This window comes from Tachysurus fulvidraco, chromosome 20 (assembly GCF_022655615.1).
Source record: "Tachysurus fulvidraco isolate hzauxx_2018 chromosome 20, HZAU_PFXX_2.0, whole genome shotgun sequence".
NCBI classification, from domain to species: Eukaryota; Metazoa; Chordata; class Actinopteri; order Siluriformes; family Bagridae; genus Tachysurus; species Tachysurus fulvidraco.
In genome coordinates this window covers 534,912-552,915 of record NC_062537.1, presented here as the reverse complement: position 1 = coordinate 552,915, position 18,004 = coordinate 534,912, and the positions used below count along the sequence as shown (strand labels likewise).

Here is an 18,004-nt window from a genome sequence, read left to right as displayed (position 1 = left end):
CCTCACACACACACCCCATACGCACCCCCTCTCACACACACCCCATACACATCCCCTCACACACACACCAACCACACCCCCCCTCACACACACCCCATACACATCCCCTCACACACACACCAACCACACCCCCCCTCACACACACCCCATACGCACCCCCTCTCACACACACCAACCACACACCCCCCCTCACACACATCCCATACGCACCCCCTCACACACCCCATATGCACCCCCACACACACACACCCCATACACATCCCCTCACACACACACCCCCCAACCATACACACCCCCATACCCCATACACATCCCCTCACACACACACACACACACACACACACACACACCGCAACCATACACACCCCCATACCCCATACACACCCCCTCACGCACACCCACACCCACACCTTTTCCATACAATCTTTATTATGACAGGGAAGTAAACATTGCTTAACACAGACAACCAAAAAGAGAAAGATTGAGCGTGAAATGTGGAAGCTGATAATCAGTCACAATATTTTACACATGAAATTTTCACCAGGAAGTTTTTTTTTTTATTATTTTTTTCAGTAAATCACCATCTTAATAAAAACAGTGTATGGATTCAGATAAACTGCTGCCTCCAGAGTGATGAAGGTGAAGGTGAAGGTGAGAGCTGTTTAAGGTCATGAACATGGTGTATGGAGAGAAGAGAGTGACCACATCAGCACGTGTGGAACATGCTCTCAGTGGAAAGCGCCCCCTGCTGGAGGAGGAGGACATGGTGCACATGTAACACCTCCCATCTCCCAGATCAGTAAATACAGGAGCAGGTCGTATGAACCAGAACTCCACAAAACCTCACAGTAGTTTTCACAAACTAAGAGTCCAAATGACATTAAAAATAAACACAACTATAAATAAGACAGAAAAGGAGAGTAGCTTTCAGCGATTGTGCAGAAATCCTCACAACTTAAACTCACTCAGGAGCAAAATTCAGCCTAAGAATAAATGTGAAAGACGTCTTAGTTTAAATGGACCGTCACGCAGACAGGGGGCGTGGCCTACAGTATGGTAGGTGGAGACTATATCTGGAATTAAATAATGAACTAAAAGTTAATCATGTGTCTGTTTACTTCAGTCATTCTAAACGTGTTCAAGAACAGTTCAAAACCACACACACACACACACACACACACACACACACACACACACAAGCATAAGCTTTCCATAAATAGTGTATCCTCTTGTGAAATGTGCACACCCTCCACCCCGACTCAGACACACACAGTCTGATGATCACCTCTCACTGGTCTCCTCAGTCACAAAGCTCAGATCATCCGGCATCAGCTGCTCTCCTAAAACACAAAACAAACACACACTCAATCTCTGTAAAGACCAACAAAAGACACAGCAGAATGGTACAGAAAAAAAACACAAATATGGAAACAGGTGTGTGTGTGTGTGTGTGTGTGTGTAAGAACCTAAGCTTGGCAGTGGGAGAACCTCTCTATCCTCCAAAACTCCAGCCTCGTCCACATTCTCATGCTCGTTCTCAGTATCACACTCCACCTCACTGTCACTGCTCATAACTGGCAACAGGTGAGTAGATGGCTTCTGACACAGGAACCCTGACACACACACACACACACACACACACACACACACACACGGGTATAGTATGTTCTGTGATCATAAGGAGGATGAACATCCTCACTGCAGCACAAAGTTTTCACGCTGCTTCTGTGGTTGTTTATATTCAAACTGCCGTAATTTAAGCAGGATTAGACTGATGACTGTGTGTGTGTGTGTGTGTGTGTGTAAGATAAAAGGTGCATCACCTTCTTTAGGATGTGAGGAGGACGATGGTGAGTCTGTGAGACTCGGTGGTTGGTGGATGTCTCCAAGGTGGTCATGATCAAAATCTAATGACATGTCGCTCAACAGGGAAACACTGAAAGAAGTGAGAGGAAGCAGTGAGTGAGTGAGTGAGTGAGTCCTTGTGCTACAGTAATCACACGTGTGAAGGTAACATCTGTCTGGAGACATCTTTAATTGTCCTACAAGCATTTACTTCTCATTCTGCTCTGAAGGTGGAAAATATCTACTTTGTTCAAACTGGTTAATCACTGATCTGCTACATTAATATGTACACCGTGACACCCGCATGACACCCACCCGCATGACACCCACCCGCATGACATGTTTGAGGAGCTGAAGCCCTCCATAGTGAACAGGTGGTGTGGATTGGGACAGACCCACAGTGCCCTGCTGAGAGCACAATATATTGTTGGTGTAATCAATCTTACGTGCTGCAGGTGGTCCTGTGCTGCTTGCTGCCTGCAGGAGGCGCTGTGCTCAGAGAGGGCAGACTGAACACGTCACTCCCAGCAGCTCTGTACAGAGACTCGTCTGCTTTGGAGTGGTTCTCAGAGGCCCCGGGGCCAGTGGGAGGGGAAGTGTGTGTATTCAGAGTTTTCACTGAACCTACAAACAATATTAATAACAATAAATCACACCTGGCATGAGGACCAAGGGCACAATTTGTGCACCGACTTAGTTTTATACTGACATTCTGTAGTAGAAGGTCCCTCTCTAGGGCACAGGGATGGCTCAAGAGAGTCTCCTGCTGCTCCTCTCAGCTCTCTCTCACCGGCCTCACCTGTCCGGAGCAGAGAGACCCCTCCCACTGCTCCTCCCACTTCCTGCATGGGGGAGACAACTTTCTTGCCACCTAAAACACACACACACACACACACACACACACACACACACACACACACACACACAGAGGGAGATGAGTGCTTTAAAGTGCTAAGAGAAGCAATCAGTGTAATAAATGATCATCATGAGGTTCGTGGTTCTGTACCGTGGCGGCCGTGTCTGTTCGCCACAGGAGCTTTAAACAGCAGGTCCAGATCTCGCGGTTTGCGTCTTGCTGCCGTTTCCGGGTCTGTCGAGGCGCTTTGATCCAGAACAGAGCACAAAGGAGTAACTCGAGCATCAGAGACACCAGCACGGGCCTCCAACTGTCCCTTCACGTCCGCCATCTTGCTGCGAACCTCCGCCATCTGGGCCTTGAGTCGGTTAAGGACGGCAGAGTCCGGAGCAGAGCGGCGCACGGCCTGAGAACGACGCTCTCGCTCTTTACGGGCCGAAACTAACGAAGCTACACAAACATAACATTAATCCATAAACACATCATCTTTCTTTTTAGACATCTTTACACAGTTTTAAACAGATTTCTAATTTAACACATTCTTCCCAGTGGGTTAATGTTTTAGAGGTCAATAATCACAGCAGGCTGAAATCACACACACACACACACAGTGAGTGGGTAAGAGGTGCTTATTAAAGTGTTACCCTGGCTGGGGATCAGTGAGGCAGGTGGGCGAGGCTGAATTCCCCACAGAGACTCCACATTGCTGTGTTCTTTCAGGTCCAGTAGCTGGATCAGGATGACCGGGTCGATGTCCAGCAGACTGGCCGTGGCTCCTGCTGCGCTCCTCCTCGAACCCCAGATTCCTGCAGTGGAGCCTCCTGAGCAGCAGGTGGAGACACTATGCTCAGTGTGAGTCACTTACACAAATAAACCAGCCAGAAATGAGTTCTAGCCCCAGTTTAAAGTCGGCGTGTCAAAATAATAACTGAAATCTTTAAATAAATATTTATTCTATCATTATTTTAAGAAGCTGTACATTCTTGTACAATCTTCAGACTCTGATGCTGGAGCAATGTGCTGATAAATAAAGAGGTGATGACCTGTGGCTCCTATGACCTCATCAGGAATTTCTCCTTCTTCCAGGTCCATGATCCCGCTGTACTCCACATCGTTCTCTCCAGACCTGGTAGAACATAGGTCCTTCATGAGCAAACCACAACAACACACAGAAATATTCAGCGCTGTCTGCCATACACATCTTACTGCTACACACACTACTGTTCATGCTAGGTCATGGGCTTATGTGACACTCTGAGGAAAACGCCACAGCCATCTTCCACATACAGAAGCACTGATGGTGATTTTGCTCCTTTGGCTCCTGGCCAATGAGAGCTGAGGGCTTGCCAGGATTCAGAAGTTGAGAAGCACAGATGATTCCCACTCACACAAAGTCAGGGGGCTCAGCACTAACCGACACTCTTCAGCCCGTCATGCTCGGTGTCTTAGAGAAGCTGGAGTTTGTCCCAGGAACGCCGGGTGTGAGTCGGGAACACTCAATCACACCGAGGTGCAATCTGGAGTCACCAACACGCCTACAGACATGTGATTTGGAGGTGGGAGGAAACTGAAAAACCCAGAACACACCCACATGGTCACAGGGACAACATGCTGTCCATGGAACAGGCCAATCTTATTTAGAAGTCCCCCACAGTCCCACCATCACGAGTCCGAACACACAGCATGTTCCAGTGTAAAGAATGTTATAGCTTGTAACAGACACCTGCTTTCCTGCTCGGTTACATGACCAGGTGAAAAGGCTTAAATCTTCAATCACGACTCTGCATAAAACAATGTATTTATTATTTATTATATTTATTCACACTTTTTCCTAATGATACTGAGCTATAATACGTCATGCTGTAAATACACAGAACTTTCTCTCTGTATAGTTGCAGATGTGGTGAATCATAAATGTGCTGTAGAGCTTCTGGGTCTCGTCTCATCTCACTCCAGCCGACCCCGAGGCACGGAGTTCAGCAGCACTGCCTTTACACCAAAACTGCTGTTTATCTCTCAACAGTAAAGTGTGGGGTTTCTATACACGAGGTTGCAGCAGTGTAAAAGACCGAGCCTGTGCTGAAACTAATACTGAGCGGACATGAAGAATCCTGCTGCAAAATCAACGGCTGAGAGTTAAAAGGAATGTGCGTGGGTGCAGGAGTGTGTGTGTGTGTGTGTGTGTGCGTGTGTGTGTGTGAGAGAGAAAAAAGACAGAACGAGAGGGAGAGGATGAGGCATTTGGACACAGGAGCTCTGATGACTCATTTTTCTCATCTGGAAAGCAATGTGTGTGTGTGTGTGTGTGTGTGTGTGTGACTAGCTCGCAGCAGGAGCAGCACTGTGACATCTTACTACAAATACGCCAACACATTTCTAACACAGACTCTCACACACACACACACACACACACACACACACACACACACACACACACACACACACACACACATACACATACACACACACATACACACACACATACACACACACATACACACACACATACACACACACATACACACACACATACACACACACATACACACACACATACACACACACATACACACACACACACACACATACACACACACACACACACACACACACACACACACACACACACACACACACACAGCTTTTAGCTCAGTAAGAGAAGCTGTGCTTTTATTAGACAGAGTGCAGAAGAGATGTATTCTAGCTACAGCTGCCCTTTCAGGCTGAATTAGTCCCACCTACTCGCTCCAGAATGTCAGCACTCCAGCTCAGCTCTGTTTGCGTCTCTACAACAGGAAAATTAGCCACTTTTACAGGGCCGACATCAGTCACCACAGACAATAAACCCAGCTTCATGTACATGCACACATTTTACAGCTCAATCAGTTGCTGTAGGTCAGTAGTTTCAGCTGACAGGTTCAATAAGCAAGAGCTGGGATCAACCCTCACTGACTCACTGTCTCACTGACTCACTCACAAGAGATTCAGCTCATACAGAACCATGTCCAGCTTTCACCTGCTACCTTTAACCATCTCTCACTACAGTCACCTGCTGTGCCCAGCCTCTGCGTTCACTGGCAGACATTAGAATCTGCTTACGGCTGATGGAACAGTTTACAAATTAGAACTTACTTCAGAATTACAATTATAGAAATATCAGTATTATAACCTTAGTAATAAACCCTACCAGGTTCCCAGAGTGTGTGTGTGTGTATGATTCACAGGGCTGCTGAGTGTGAAGCTCACCTATAAACAGTGTAGCTGGCCGTGCTGTTAGAGGACAAAATTTAAAAAGGTGACAAAGTGATAATGTTAAACACGTCACTCACATATTCTCCTCGTCAATGTCGTTCTCCTCCGTGTTGCTAGTCGCCGTGGAGCTGCCGGAGGTGCTGCTGCCATCCAGAGGGTTCACGTCCTCGTCTCCGGTCAGACAGTCCACCTCCAGGTCACCGTCAGACAGGTCCTACATCACACACGCACACACACACACACAAGCTTAACACCATTTTTATTTTTTTATTTTTGACCAAGCGACACAATCATGAGGGATTAGCCGAGTGGTTAAGCTCCCACTCCTGGGCCCTTGAGCAAGGCCCTTAACCCATAAGACTTTTCTTTGTGGCTTATTCTCACACGTATGTACACTATGCAGTAGGGCACAAGGTAGGTGCAGAGTCCCTTTACATTAGACCCTATGTAGGGCTCATACCGAGTGACCCAACGAGTTGGAATTCAACACTAATATTTAAAAGGAACGAAAAACAAGAAAAACAAAAATAAAAGTGAACTTTAATCATAAGCCTGCACAAAAACACCAACAAATCATGAGTTAAATGAGATATTAAATAAAAAACCCAGAGGACGAGATATCTGAGAGCTGTAGCTCCTCTCCTCTCCTCGTGTCACACGTGTCATTAGGTTTGATTTATCACCCGATATGCAGCTTCTATTTTAGGGCACAGAACGCACTCTTATTCTGATCCGAGTGTCTACTAGCGGAGTCTGCTGGGGAATCGTCTTTCTGCAGAGCCACACATTTGTCTGCTTATATATCTGCCATATTGGGGACTAGAACATGGGCATTTTGGTGTCTCAGTAGTAGGTATGTGATGTGATGAACATGTATAATATCCTGTAGTTGTGCAGCAGTGTCTGAGTAACATCCACTGCATTGACTGTAACTGTATACATCAGTGACCTCCGATTCTGCCACAGAATCCTTTCTTACATTAGAGTCATCATGCTGAGTCTTTTCCTCTTCCTCCTCCTCTTCCTCCTCTTTTGTCTGCTGTCCGTTCACCAGGGACACGTCCTCCACTGCGGTGCCCTTCTCAGGGCCCGAGTCTCGGCCCGACGGAGCGCCGGTGCTGGATGTGGGCTGGTACATGCGGTGATCCGGTGGAGACGAGCTCCGAGAATTCTGCCGCCGGAAAAGTTCAATGGCCAACCTCTGTTCCAAACATACACATTTAAAACCAGACACGTACATGATGTGTGTGTGTGTGTGTGGGGGGTCACGAGCACACATGTAGTGCATTTCCCCATGCCCACCTCCTTCAGATTGTTGATCTGTTGGATGTAACTAGACTGTGCTGCCTCCAGCTGGCTGATGTACCAATACTGATCACGGCACTTTTGGAAGAAGGTGGGCGACCGCACCTGATACCTGCAGAGCATCAGAACACACACTCGCAGGGCTCTGCGTTGTAACATAAAACATCATGTGATTAAGGCTTTAACACTCACCTCAAGATGAGCGTGTCAGTCTGCATGTTAAGGTAACCTTCACTAGCCAGCAGATCCAGTCTGAAGAAGCGGTTGTAGCCCCAACACTCACCCACTTCAAAGTCTGACGCAAACTCTCGGATGATGTTCTTGGTCGGGTCGTTGGAAGCCTGGTGCACCATCTCCACACGGTACTCGTACCTGCACACAAGTACGTTCAGGTTCATGCTGGAATCACCAAAATAGCGTGAGCTTAGTTCGAAGCTGTGCTGCACTTCATGATTCTAGTTTAAATGCAGAACCTAACCTCATCAAAACCAGATGAAATAGCCACAGTGTCCAAATTAACTCAGTGCCTTAGAGAGATAAAAGACTGGATGAGCTGCAACTTTCTATTGTTAAACTCCGATAAGATAGAAATACTACTCATAGGTCCAAAAACCAGTGCACAGAAACTCTCACAACTTAACTCCCATTTAGAAGGATGTACTGTTACTAGTAGCTCGACAGTGAAAGACCTGGTGTTTATTAGACAGTAACTTGTCTTTTAAAAATCATATCGCCCATACTACCAAAACAGCCTTCTTCCACCTTAGAAACATTGCCAAGCTGAGAAACATCCTGTCTGTATCTGATGCTGAGAAGCTAGTTGATGCCTTCATGACCTCTAGACTGGACTATTGTAATGCATTACTAGGTGGTTGTCCTGCATCTTTAATAAATAGGTTACAGTTAGTCCAAAATGCAGCTGCCAGAGTTCTCACTAGGACAAGAAAGTATGACCTTTAACCCCAATGTTATCATCTCTACACTGGCTACCTGTTAAGTATAGAATTGACTACAAACTGCTGCTACTTACGTACAAGGCTCTTAATGGTTTAGCTCCCATGTATCTAACTAGTCTTCTAACACGTTACAATCCTTCACGCTCTCTGACATCACAAAACTCAGGACTTCTGCTAGTTCCCAGAATATCTAAGTCTACTAAAGGTGGTAGAGCGTTTTCTTATTTATCTCCCAAACTTTGGAATAGTCTTCCTGATAGTGTTCGGGGCTCAGACACACTTTCCCAGTTTAAATGTAGATTAAAAACTCATCTCTTTAGTCAGGCGTACACATAACACATCCCATAATATCATGCACCAGTACATCAGACCAGCACATTTTTATGAACAGCAGATATGTTAATCCCTTTCCACTGCTTCTCTCTTTGTACCCATCCCGAGGCATCCAGACACTGTACCAGCTCCCAACGTCCTCTGTGGGACGAAGCCTTTGGACGTCCACTGAGCCGAGGCCGACTCTAAGAATCCTGAGACATCTCCAGTTAGACTCTGTGGTACTCAGAAGATCAGAAGTCCTTGAACCTCACACCAATACAACATTTAACTGACTGTATATTACAATCACACCCCCAGTGTCACCCATATGAGGATGGGTTCCCCCTTTAGTCCGGTTCCTCTCAAGGTTTCTTCCTTTACCAATTTAAGGGAGTTTTTCCTTGCCACTGCTGCCTGAGTCACCTCAGACTTGCTCATAGGGGAATAAATGCATACACACTGTGAACTATATACATCTAATAATAATCTAGAATTTTTATTCTGTTAATTCTTATTTCTTTCATTATTCGTTATTTCCTTTATCATTAATTATGTTTACCTTCTGCTCTGTGTTTGTGTTCTGTAAAGCTGCTTTGAGACAATGTCTATTGTAAAAAGCGCTATACAAATAAACTGAATTGAATTGAACCTGTTAAAGCGGTCCTCAGAGCTTTTAGCTACATCCCCAGAACAGCACAACATCCTACACACAAAGTGATAAAAATAAATCTTTACTTGGAAGTCTCGGGCAGGCCTGCTGAGAGCTCCAGAAAAACAGAAAGGTAATTTCCCCGAACGACACCATTCCCATCCTAAAACACAAACACACACACACTCTCATTAAAGCCTCAGCATCTCGGTGTGGTGCTGCATGACAGTGGAGACACGGACGAGCACTTACAGGGTAAACCTTCAGTCTCCAGCACAGTCCTGACACCTGGAGTGGGGGGCTGTACACAGGGTCTGCTCTCTGTCTCAGTGTGCTGAACACACACACACACACACACACACACACACACACACACACACACACAGCTCAAATCAAGTACACACACGTTCCTTAACTGCAAAAACATTCAATCGCAGAGTTTAAGTACCTGAAGTTTGCCAGAACAAAAGTGCTTGAGTCATAAGCAGGAACCAGCTCACTGAGGAGACACAAAATCTGGCTCTAGATTAACTGCTTTACAACAAAAACAATAGTTTACAAACTTTACAACTGACGAGGAATAAAAACATTTACTTTTAATCAATATAGTGCATTAAATTACACCTTTGTTACAATAAAAAAAAAAAACAGATTTAGTTTCTTTTAGATTAGACTTAATTAATTGCTCGGCTTATTTTATTTTAATTCACCATTTAAATCAGCCATGATGACAGACATCATGTTTATTTCTGTACAATGTTAATGACCATACTCAGACCTGGTCATGTTACTGTGTGTGTCTGTGTACATGTTACCTGGTGAAGTCAGGTGGTACAGGTGTGGTGACAAAGGACTGCATGGGTTTCCTGTGGACCTGCTGGAACATGAGCAGGATCTCTGGGCTCTTCAAGATCAGTTCACTCTTACTGCACGAGCGCAGCTGGAACATTACATACATAATGTACTTACTAAATAAAGAAATAAATCAGTGTTTGCAGTTTACATTTAAATTTCCTTCACTGTCATTATTTCCTGTGTGAGCAGTCATTAAAACGCGCCACTCACCTGATGCTCCACTTCCTGCAGCAGAGACTCGAGCAGCTCCGTCTCCTGTGTGAGGGACGTCTTCTGGCCTATCTCACAAACAGACACACGCATGATGGACATTGAGAGTGAGTGAGAGAGAAAAAGCTTTACTTCTGTAAATTCATTCACTCATTCATTTTCTACCGCTTATCCGAACTTCTCGGGTCACGGGGAGCCTGTGCCTATCTCAGGCGTCAACGGGCATCGAGGCAGGATACACCCTGGACGGAGTGCCAACCCATCACAGGGCACACACACACTCATTTACTCACACACACACACACACACGCACACACACGCACGCACACGCACACACACGCACACACACGCACACACGCACACACGCACGCACACACACACACACGCACACACGCACACACACACACACACGCACACAATTTTCCAGAGATGCCAATCAACCTACCATGCATGTCTTTGGACCGGGGGAGGAAACCGGAGTACCCGGAGGAAACCCCCGAGGCACGGGGAGAACATGCAAACTCCACACACACAAGTCGGAGGTGGGAAACAAACCCCCGACCCTGTGGAGGTGTGAGGCGAACGTGCTAACCACTAAGCCACCGTGCCCCCCCCCTATACTTCTGTAAATATGAACTGTTAAAGTTGCTATATAAATAAACTGAATTGAACTGAAAACTGCTGTTCGAGTTACCCATGAGAGTGATGAGTTTGTTTTTGAGCTGATTGTCCAGACGTGCGATCATCATCTCTACAGCGTTCCTGATCTCTCTCACTCGCTCATCCTTGGCCCCTCGCACCGCCTCCACGTTCTTCTCCTGATCAGCAAACACACACAGTCTCAAATCAGTGACCAGTAAAACGCAAAACTCTGCAAGTACAGTGAACTCTGGTGCCCCCTGGTGGAGAGATCACATTTCAACAACATACATAACTTGATATCAGCTACCAGAGTTTTTATTAACTCCTTCAATAATTGTATCTCCTGTCCCTTGGCCACCCTACCACTTCCTGAACAAGGCTGATGAGCTCCATGAGACGGCGTCGCAGTTTGGCCACCTCCTCGTTCACCTTGTTAACATGCTGCTCGTAAATCTCAGCCAGTGGCTTAAACGTGTGTCCTCCATGCTGAAGAGTGAAAATCAAATGAGCAATCAATGAACCATGAAGCCATGTTTCCAGTCTAAAATAAGTAGACAATTAGATCACTAGGGACAGCACGTATTCTGGGATTTGTTTTTAAAAGAATAACACAAGTGTGTACCATGCCGCCCCACAGGGCACACTGATGACAGATGCATTTCTTACAGGTCCAGCAGAAAACACTCAGCTTCTCATGGTGGTTTTCACATCTGTGTGATGAAAATATATATATATATATAATAATAGATACAAATGAATTAAAACACTTCCTGTTACACAGAGAATGCAGCCAATTATGATCAGGGTGGAGAATTCTCTACCAAAGCCCACCAGAAAGCCCTCCATCACTTTCTAATCCAAGAAATTACAATTAATATCAATTGGAAAAAGTGTTTTGCCCAAAAATGTGTGTACAAAAAAAAAATCCCTCTCTCTCTCTCCAAGTTACAGTAGTGATCTTATCTGTGAGGTTACAGGGTTGGGTGAGTGTGCGGTGCTGCTCACTTGTCTTTGTCGTTCTCTTCGTGTTTGGACAGATTACAGAGCTGCAGTGTGTCCAGTTGCTGTGTGACCTCCTCGGCCCAGCGACAGTTCACCAGCTCACGCAGCTGTAATGGAGCTCTGAACAGTTCAAAAACACCTGGTTTAGAATCAGTATTACAGTCAAACACACACACACACACACACACAAACACACACACGTTGTGAAACAATGTCATGATCTACACATTAAACCCATAATGTCAGTGCAGAGAAGGAAATCCCACATGAAAAAGATCCTTTAACATCGTTATTAATTAATGATATTATATTAATTAATAAATCATTCCTAAACCCAAAACCCTTCTTAGGATCAGTGACTGAATTTCAATCTGATGGCTAATTGTTTTTTTCTATTAAGATCATTCAAAATATATTCTCCAAACTCTGAGACATCTGGTTCACATAAAATTCTACATATTCACACAAACACTTTTGTTCGAACCTCAAGACAAGTTTACTGATAATTCACACAAGCTTTACACATTTAAACTGAGTCACACAGACAGGAGGAGAAACTTACCGGCAGTGTGGACACTGTGCCCTCTGCTCCGTCAGCCAGCGCTGCCCCACACACACACACACATAAATACACACTTTTAAGTCATCCTTCTTTTGTGACTGTAGTGTTCAGTGTAATGTATTCATATTTTCAGATTTTTTTGTGTAAAGTTATTGCATAATGTGTCAGACTGAATGTGGCAGAAACATTAGTAACTGTCAGGAGTGTGTTGTGGCTCTGTAAATCTCTTGATCTTGTAAGTAAGGTTTTATTAGGAATTATGAATGAAAAGCTGATTCTTGTAGATTCGGTATAAAAGTTGAGCACGAAATCTTTAGTTTCACCACATAGTGAAGCATCACAACTGCTTTCAGTCAAGCACCTGTCTCCCTAAACAGGACATTACATGAAACAGGTACGGCTCCATTTCTGAGCAACTCAGTTTTGCGTTTTTACTCTGTTGCATCGATCCTGTGCTCGACAGAGGCTTAATCATTACCCAGAGTAGCTCAAAGAGATGTAGAGTGCGTGTGTGTGTGTGTGTGTGTGTGTGTGTGTTCACCCGTATACAGCTGAAACAGCAGAGTTTGGAGCAATGTGGGCAGAGGCGAGCATCTCGCAGCTTCTCCATACAAATGAAGCAGCGGAACACCTCCGCTATACTCTACAATGAAGAAAAAAAAATGCATCCCACACACAGACGTGCACGCACACACACACACAGACACACACACAGAGACACACACACAGAGACACACACACAGACACACAGAGACACACACACAGACACACAGAGACACACACACAGACACACAGAGACACACACACAGACACACACAGACACACAGAGACACACACAGACACACAGAGACACACAGAGACACACACACACACACACACACAGAGACACACACAGAGAGAGACACACACAGAGAGAGACACACACAGAGAGAGACACACACACAGAGAGAGAGACACACACACAGAGAGACAGACACACACAGAGAGACAGACACACACAGAGAGACAGACACACACAGAGAGACAGACACACACAGAGAGACAGACACACACACACACACACAGACACACACACACAGACAGAGACACACACAGACAGACAGAGACACACACAGACAGACACACACACAGACAGACACACACACAGACAGACACACACACAGACAGACACACACACAGACAGACACACACACAGACAGACACACACACACACAGACACACACACACACAGACACACACACAGACAGACAGACACACACACACACACACACACACAGACACACACACACAGACAGACACACACACAGACAGACACACACACAGACAGACACACACACAGACACACACACACAGACAGACACACACACAGACACACACACACACACACAGACACACACACACACAGACACACACACACACAGACAGACACACACACAGACAGACAGACACACACACACACAGACAGACACACACACACACAGACAGACACACACACACACAGACAGACACACACACACACAGACAGACACACACACACACACACAGACACACACACACACAGACAGACACACACACAGACAGACACACACACAGACAGACACACACACAGACACAGACACACACACAGACACACACACACACACACACACACACAGACAGACACACACACACACAGACAGACACACACACACACAGACAGACACACACACACACACAGACAGACACACACACACACACAGACAGACACACACACACACAGACAGACAGACACACACACACACACAGACAGACACACACACACACAGACAGACACACACACACACAGACAGACACACACACACACACACAGACAGACACACACACACACACACACACACAGACACACAGACAGACACACACACAGACAGACACACACACACACACAGACACACACACACACACACACACACAGACACACACACACAGACACCACCTTGATACACAGCAGTTGATTGAGTCTGTATTGATGTAATAATCCCACACACTGTACCTCAACACTCTGCTCGTCCATGGCAGCCAGCTTTACTTCCTCTAAGGCTGAAGTGATTCAACGACTTAAACCCAGGAGCTGATTTCTGTAAGGGACAAAGACAAGCACACAGGCAGTATGTTTAAAAATCAATCTGACTGTCTATCTGTCTGTGCATCAATCTGTCTGTGCTTCTGAGACATTATAACGCCTGACACTAGAGACATGTCTGTAACACAAAGCCCATACTATAGACATAAACAGGGTGATGATCATCAGTTCCTGTGCTGATGTCCTGCTCCTGCAGGTTTGTGTATATTTATGGGATTAGTGTTACTACATAATTATAAACATGATCATTTTGCACTAATAATTACATTAATAAAAATAACATAAAGATAAAAATAAAATGAGGATAAAAAGCTCGGACCTGACGCTCTCGAAACCTTTATATATCTACATAGGATCATTTATCAGGTTTAACAACGTAACAGTTTGATATTATTATTATTATTATTAATTACAATAATAAACACACAATAATTAACACACAGTAATAAACACACAATAATTAACACACAGTAATAAACAATAGCTTGTTACCTGGCCTTATTTTTCTCTCCCCTCGTTTTCCGACAAATCCTCCTGCACAGGGATTCTGTCCAATCAGCGCTCAGCTAGAGAAAGACGTTAAAACCATCAGCCAATAGCAAAAAAACAGCTGGGTACTGTTAGCCAATCCTATTCAGGGGGCGGGACCTTACGGCAATCTGAGGTAAAATAATAAAGGCTGTTAGCAAGCTAACATTACAGCAGCGAATAAAATTTAGCTTCACAGATGAACATCAGGCACAAATTACCTCTTTACACTTTGCCTTATAATGTAGGACGCTTCGAAAGTCTAAAGGAAATTACAGCAATTTAAAACCTTTCCATCTTGTAGCTAATACTATGCTAAGCTAAACGTGCAAAAACATTAGCGTCCAAATGCAGCTCGCGCTGTCAAGATATGTCGCTATGGGAAACCAATTTAACCAATCATAAGGCTCGCTGAAAATTCTCATTCACCAACCAGCACCGTTTGTGACTTGGAGGCGGGGTTTGATGAACTTGGCTTCTGCGCGCGCGAGCACATCTCTTATTGATCCTGGCTGTGGATCTGCATCAACATAAACACATAAACATCCTCTAATTTATGTATTTATTTATTATTTACCACAGGGAACAGCCGAGTATTATTGTCAATTATTATTCTATTCATTATTTATTATATTCATTATTTATTAGTAGTAGTATTAGCAGTATTCGTTGTTATTATTATTTTATTATTATTATAAATTATTATTATTAATTATTATTATTATTATTATTATTATTACTCTAAACCTATCATAAAGGATAAATGAGCGTATTAAAGCATGAAAGCACACAAACAGGAGGCTGGAACTAACACGTCATCCCTGTTTAACCCCATTGTGCTAAAGCTTTAAAGACTTTATAACATTAATACTAGTTTAAAAGAAACTGCATGTAACAAATACACACATCAATTCACACTTATATGAATAAATTAACTACACAGTTAATAGGAAACAGAGAAAACTGGGGTGCCATTAATTTCACTAAAATCTCTTCTCGTCTCCTAAGAACCCGTGACCCATATTCTAAAGAGAGAATGCCTGGAGACCGGAGGCAGCACACGGCTGGGACGGTGCTCAGAATCGCAGAAACGTGAGGAACTGAACTGTTTTAGCTGATCCCAAAAGAGTTCATAGAAAGAAAAGATCTGCAGTCAGGTTACTGCAGCTGAGCCAGAGGACGAGGCTCCTGAAACCAGGGTAAAGTGTGTTAGTACAGCGGTACAGACAAAAACAAGGGTTCAGAAACAACCTTAAACCTTTCTCTAAATCAGTTCCAGGGTTCAGAAGCACTGCACGGTTCAGGACAAGACCCTAAAAGGAGCTGAACCCTGAAGCGTAGGACAGTGTATTCATCTGAGGTAAAACAGCAGACTTTAAAATGAGCAGCTTGTAGTTTCAGACTTACGACTGCATGCACTTTCATTCAGATTGTAGAAAGAAAGAAAAAAAAAAACTCAGACAGACCTAAAAATCTAATGCTTTTATATTCTGCTTTTTTTTTTATTTACAAGAAATGACAGAAAGAAAAAAAAAAACCCAGTCGGTTATCTGTACTTTATAAATAAAAGCAGTATAAATTATAACCTCAAATCACAGCACCTCAATCCTGATTAGTTAGTGTGTAAATGTACCTCAACAGCTGAACAGTTGTAAAACGTTAAGTCTTTATCACAGGTCACTCTGGACTCTGTGTTTACTGAGCGTTAATATCCACGTTAGAAACCCATCGTTACAACAAGCAGAGAATCTCCACCTCTGGTGATTTATGCTGATTAGCTTGTGACAAACATCATGTTTCTTTTCCTAAAACATATATAGTTAAATATCGCAGTATAACCTACAAATGTTTATCAGCTCAATGTCACACCACTGAACAGTACAGTTACGTTATGAGGTTAAAAATTAAGACAATTGAAATGAACATTTTTACAATCAGACCTGAAGCTCTAGAAATGATGGGGATTACTTACAAGTAGTCAACATTAATGCAGTGTGTGTGTGTGTGTGTGTGTGTGTGTGTGTGTGTGTGAAGTAGATTAAATGTAGTTTGAAACTAAAGCAGATTTGTATTTCACTTCATCGCCATGGTTCAATCATGTGGCCGTGTGAAGAGCCGATTCATGAACAGTTCGTCAGATGAGAAGTGAAGACGTCCGATCTAAGTGCTCATAATGATTAGGGACAGTAATGCAGCACTAACACACCCTGCACTGTGTAATGGTGTACAGTGGTGAGAAGTGCAGTGTGTTAACAGAGCACCAGGTATCACTTAGTCTCCCTCACCTGATGGTGTGGGTTTGTTTTTTATTCTTCAGTTACGTTCTTCTGATAGAAGGACACAGGAGATACATCTGCATTCCACGACCCTGCTGATGTATCTCCTGTGTCCTTCTATCAGTACTGACAAAAAGCTCATGAGGAAAAAAAACTCTTAAAAAGATCGTAAATCTTTTAAAAGCAGCTTCAGCAGTGAAATGTCAGGATTCAAGAGACACAAACACACAAAGAGCATCATCATCATCATCATCATCATCATCTCTCTTAAATGATCACAGCGGTGAGTTGTACAATAATTTATGTCGTGCCTCACTGGTTTGATCTAAAAGTGCATTTGAACAGCAGACCTTCTGTACACTGTGGTCTGGATAAAGCCACACTGCCCCCTAGTGCACACGTTTATATTACAACAGTGTGTGTGTGTGTTATTATTATAGCTTAAACAGACAGTGTTATTCTGAGCTTGACTCTGACACTGACTCACTCACTGACACTGACTCAATCTCACTCACTGACACTGACTCACTCTCACTCACTCACTCACTGACACTGACTCACTCACTGACACTGACTCACTCACTCTGACACTGACTCACTCTCACTCACTCTGACACTGACTCACTCTCACT

The 18,004-nt window shown here is 44.2% G+C and overlaps 1 protein-coding gene across 3 annotated transcripts; it reads right to left on the bottom strand.

Annotated features, from left to right (window-relative positions):
* Nucleotides 1–534: 534 nt before the first annotated feature.
* On the bottom strand, nucleotides 535–15,477 carry trim37 (tripartite motif containing 37). 3 transcript variants are annotated; one of them, XM_047804868.1, is made up of 26 exons: nucleotides 15,318–15,477; nucleotides 15,061–15,227; nucleotides 14,479–14,563; nucleotides 12,991–13,092; nucleotides 12,450–12,490; nucleotides 11,891–12,007; nucleotides 11,508–11,595; nucleotides 11,249–11,371; nucleotides 10,938–11,061; nucleotides 10,244–10,311; nucleotides 9,994–10,118; nucleotides 9,627–9,677; nucleotides 9,431–9,512; nucleotides 9,265–9,341; nucleotides 7,451–7,630; nucleotides 7,256–7,370; nucleotides 6,933–7,154; nucleotides 6,031–6,167; nucleotides 3,745–3,827; nucleotides 3,346–3,561; nucleotides 2,852–3,151; nucleotides 2,555–2,716; nucleotides 2,292–2,469; nucleotides 1,824–1,936; nucleotides 1,467–1,613; nucleotides 535–1,340 (listed from the first exon to the last, which is right to left on the bottom strand). In XM_047804868.1, exons 3-26 carry the CDS (start codon nucleotides 14,497–14,499, stop codon nucleotides 1,282–1,284), a joined length of 2,931 nt encoding a protein of 976 aa, XP_047660824.1. In that variant the 5' UTR covers nucleotides 14,500–14,563; nucleotides 15,061–15,227; nucleotides 15,318–15,477; the 3' UTR covers nucleotides 535–1,281. The 3 variants fall into 3 exon arrangements, with proteins under 3 accessions (XP_047660824.1, XP_047660826.1, XP_047660825.1); XM_047804870.1 differs by having other exon boundaries at nucleotides 3,346–3,522; XM_047804869.1 differs by having other exon boundaries at nucleotides 15,061–15,134; nucleotides 15,318–15,472.
* Nucleotides 15,478–18,004: the final 2,527 nt, after the last annotated feature.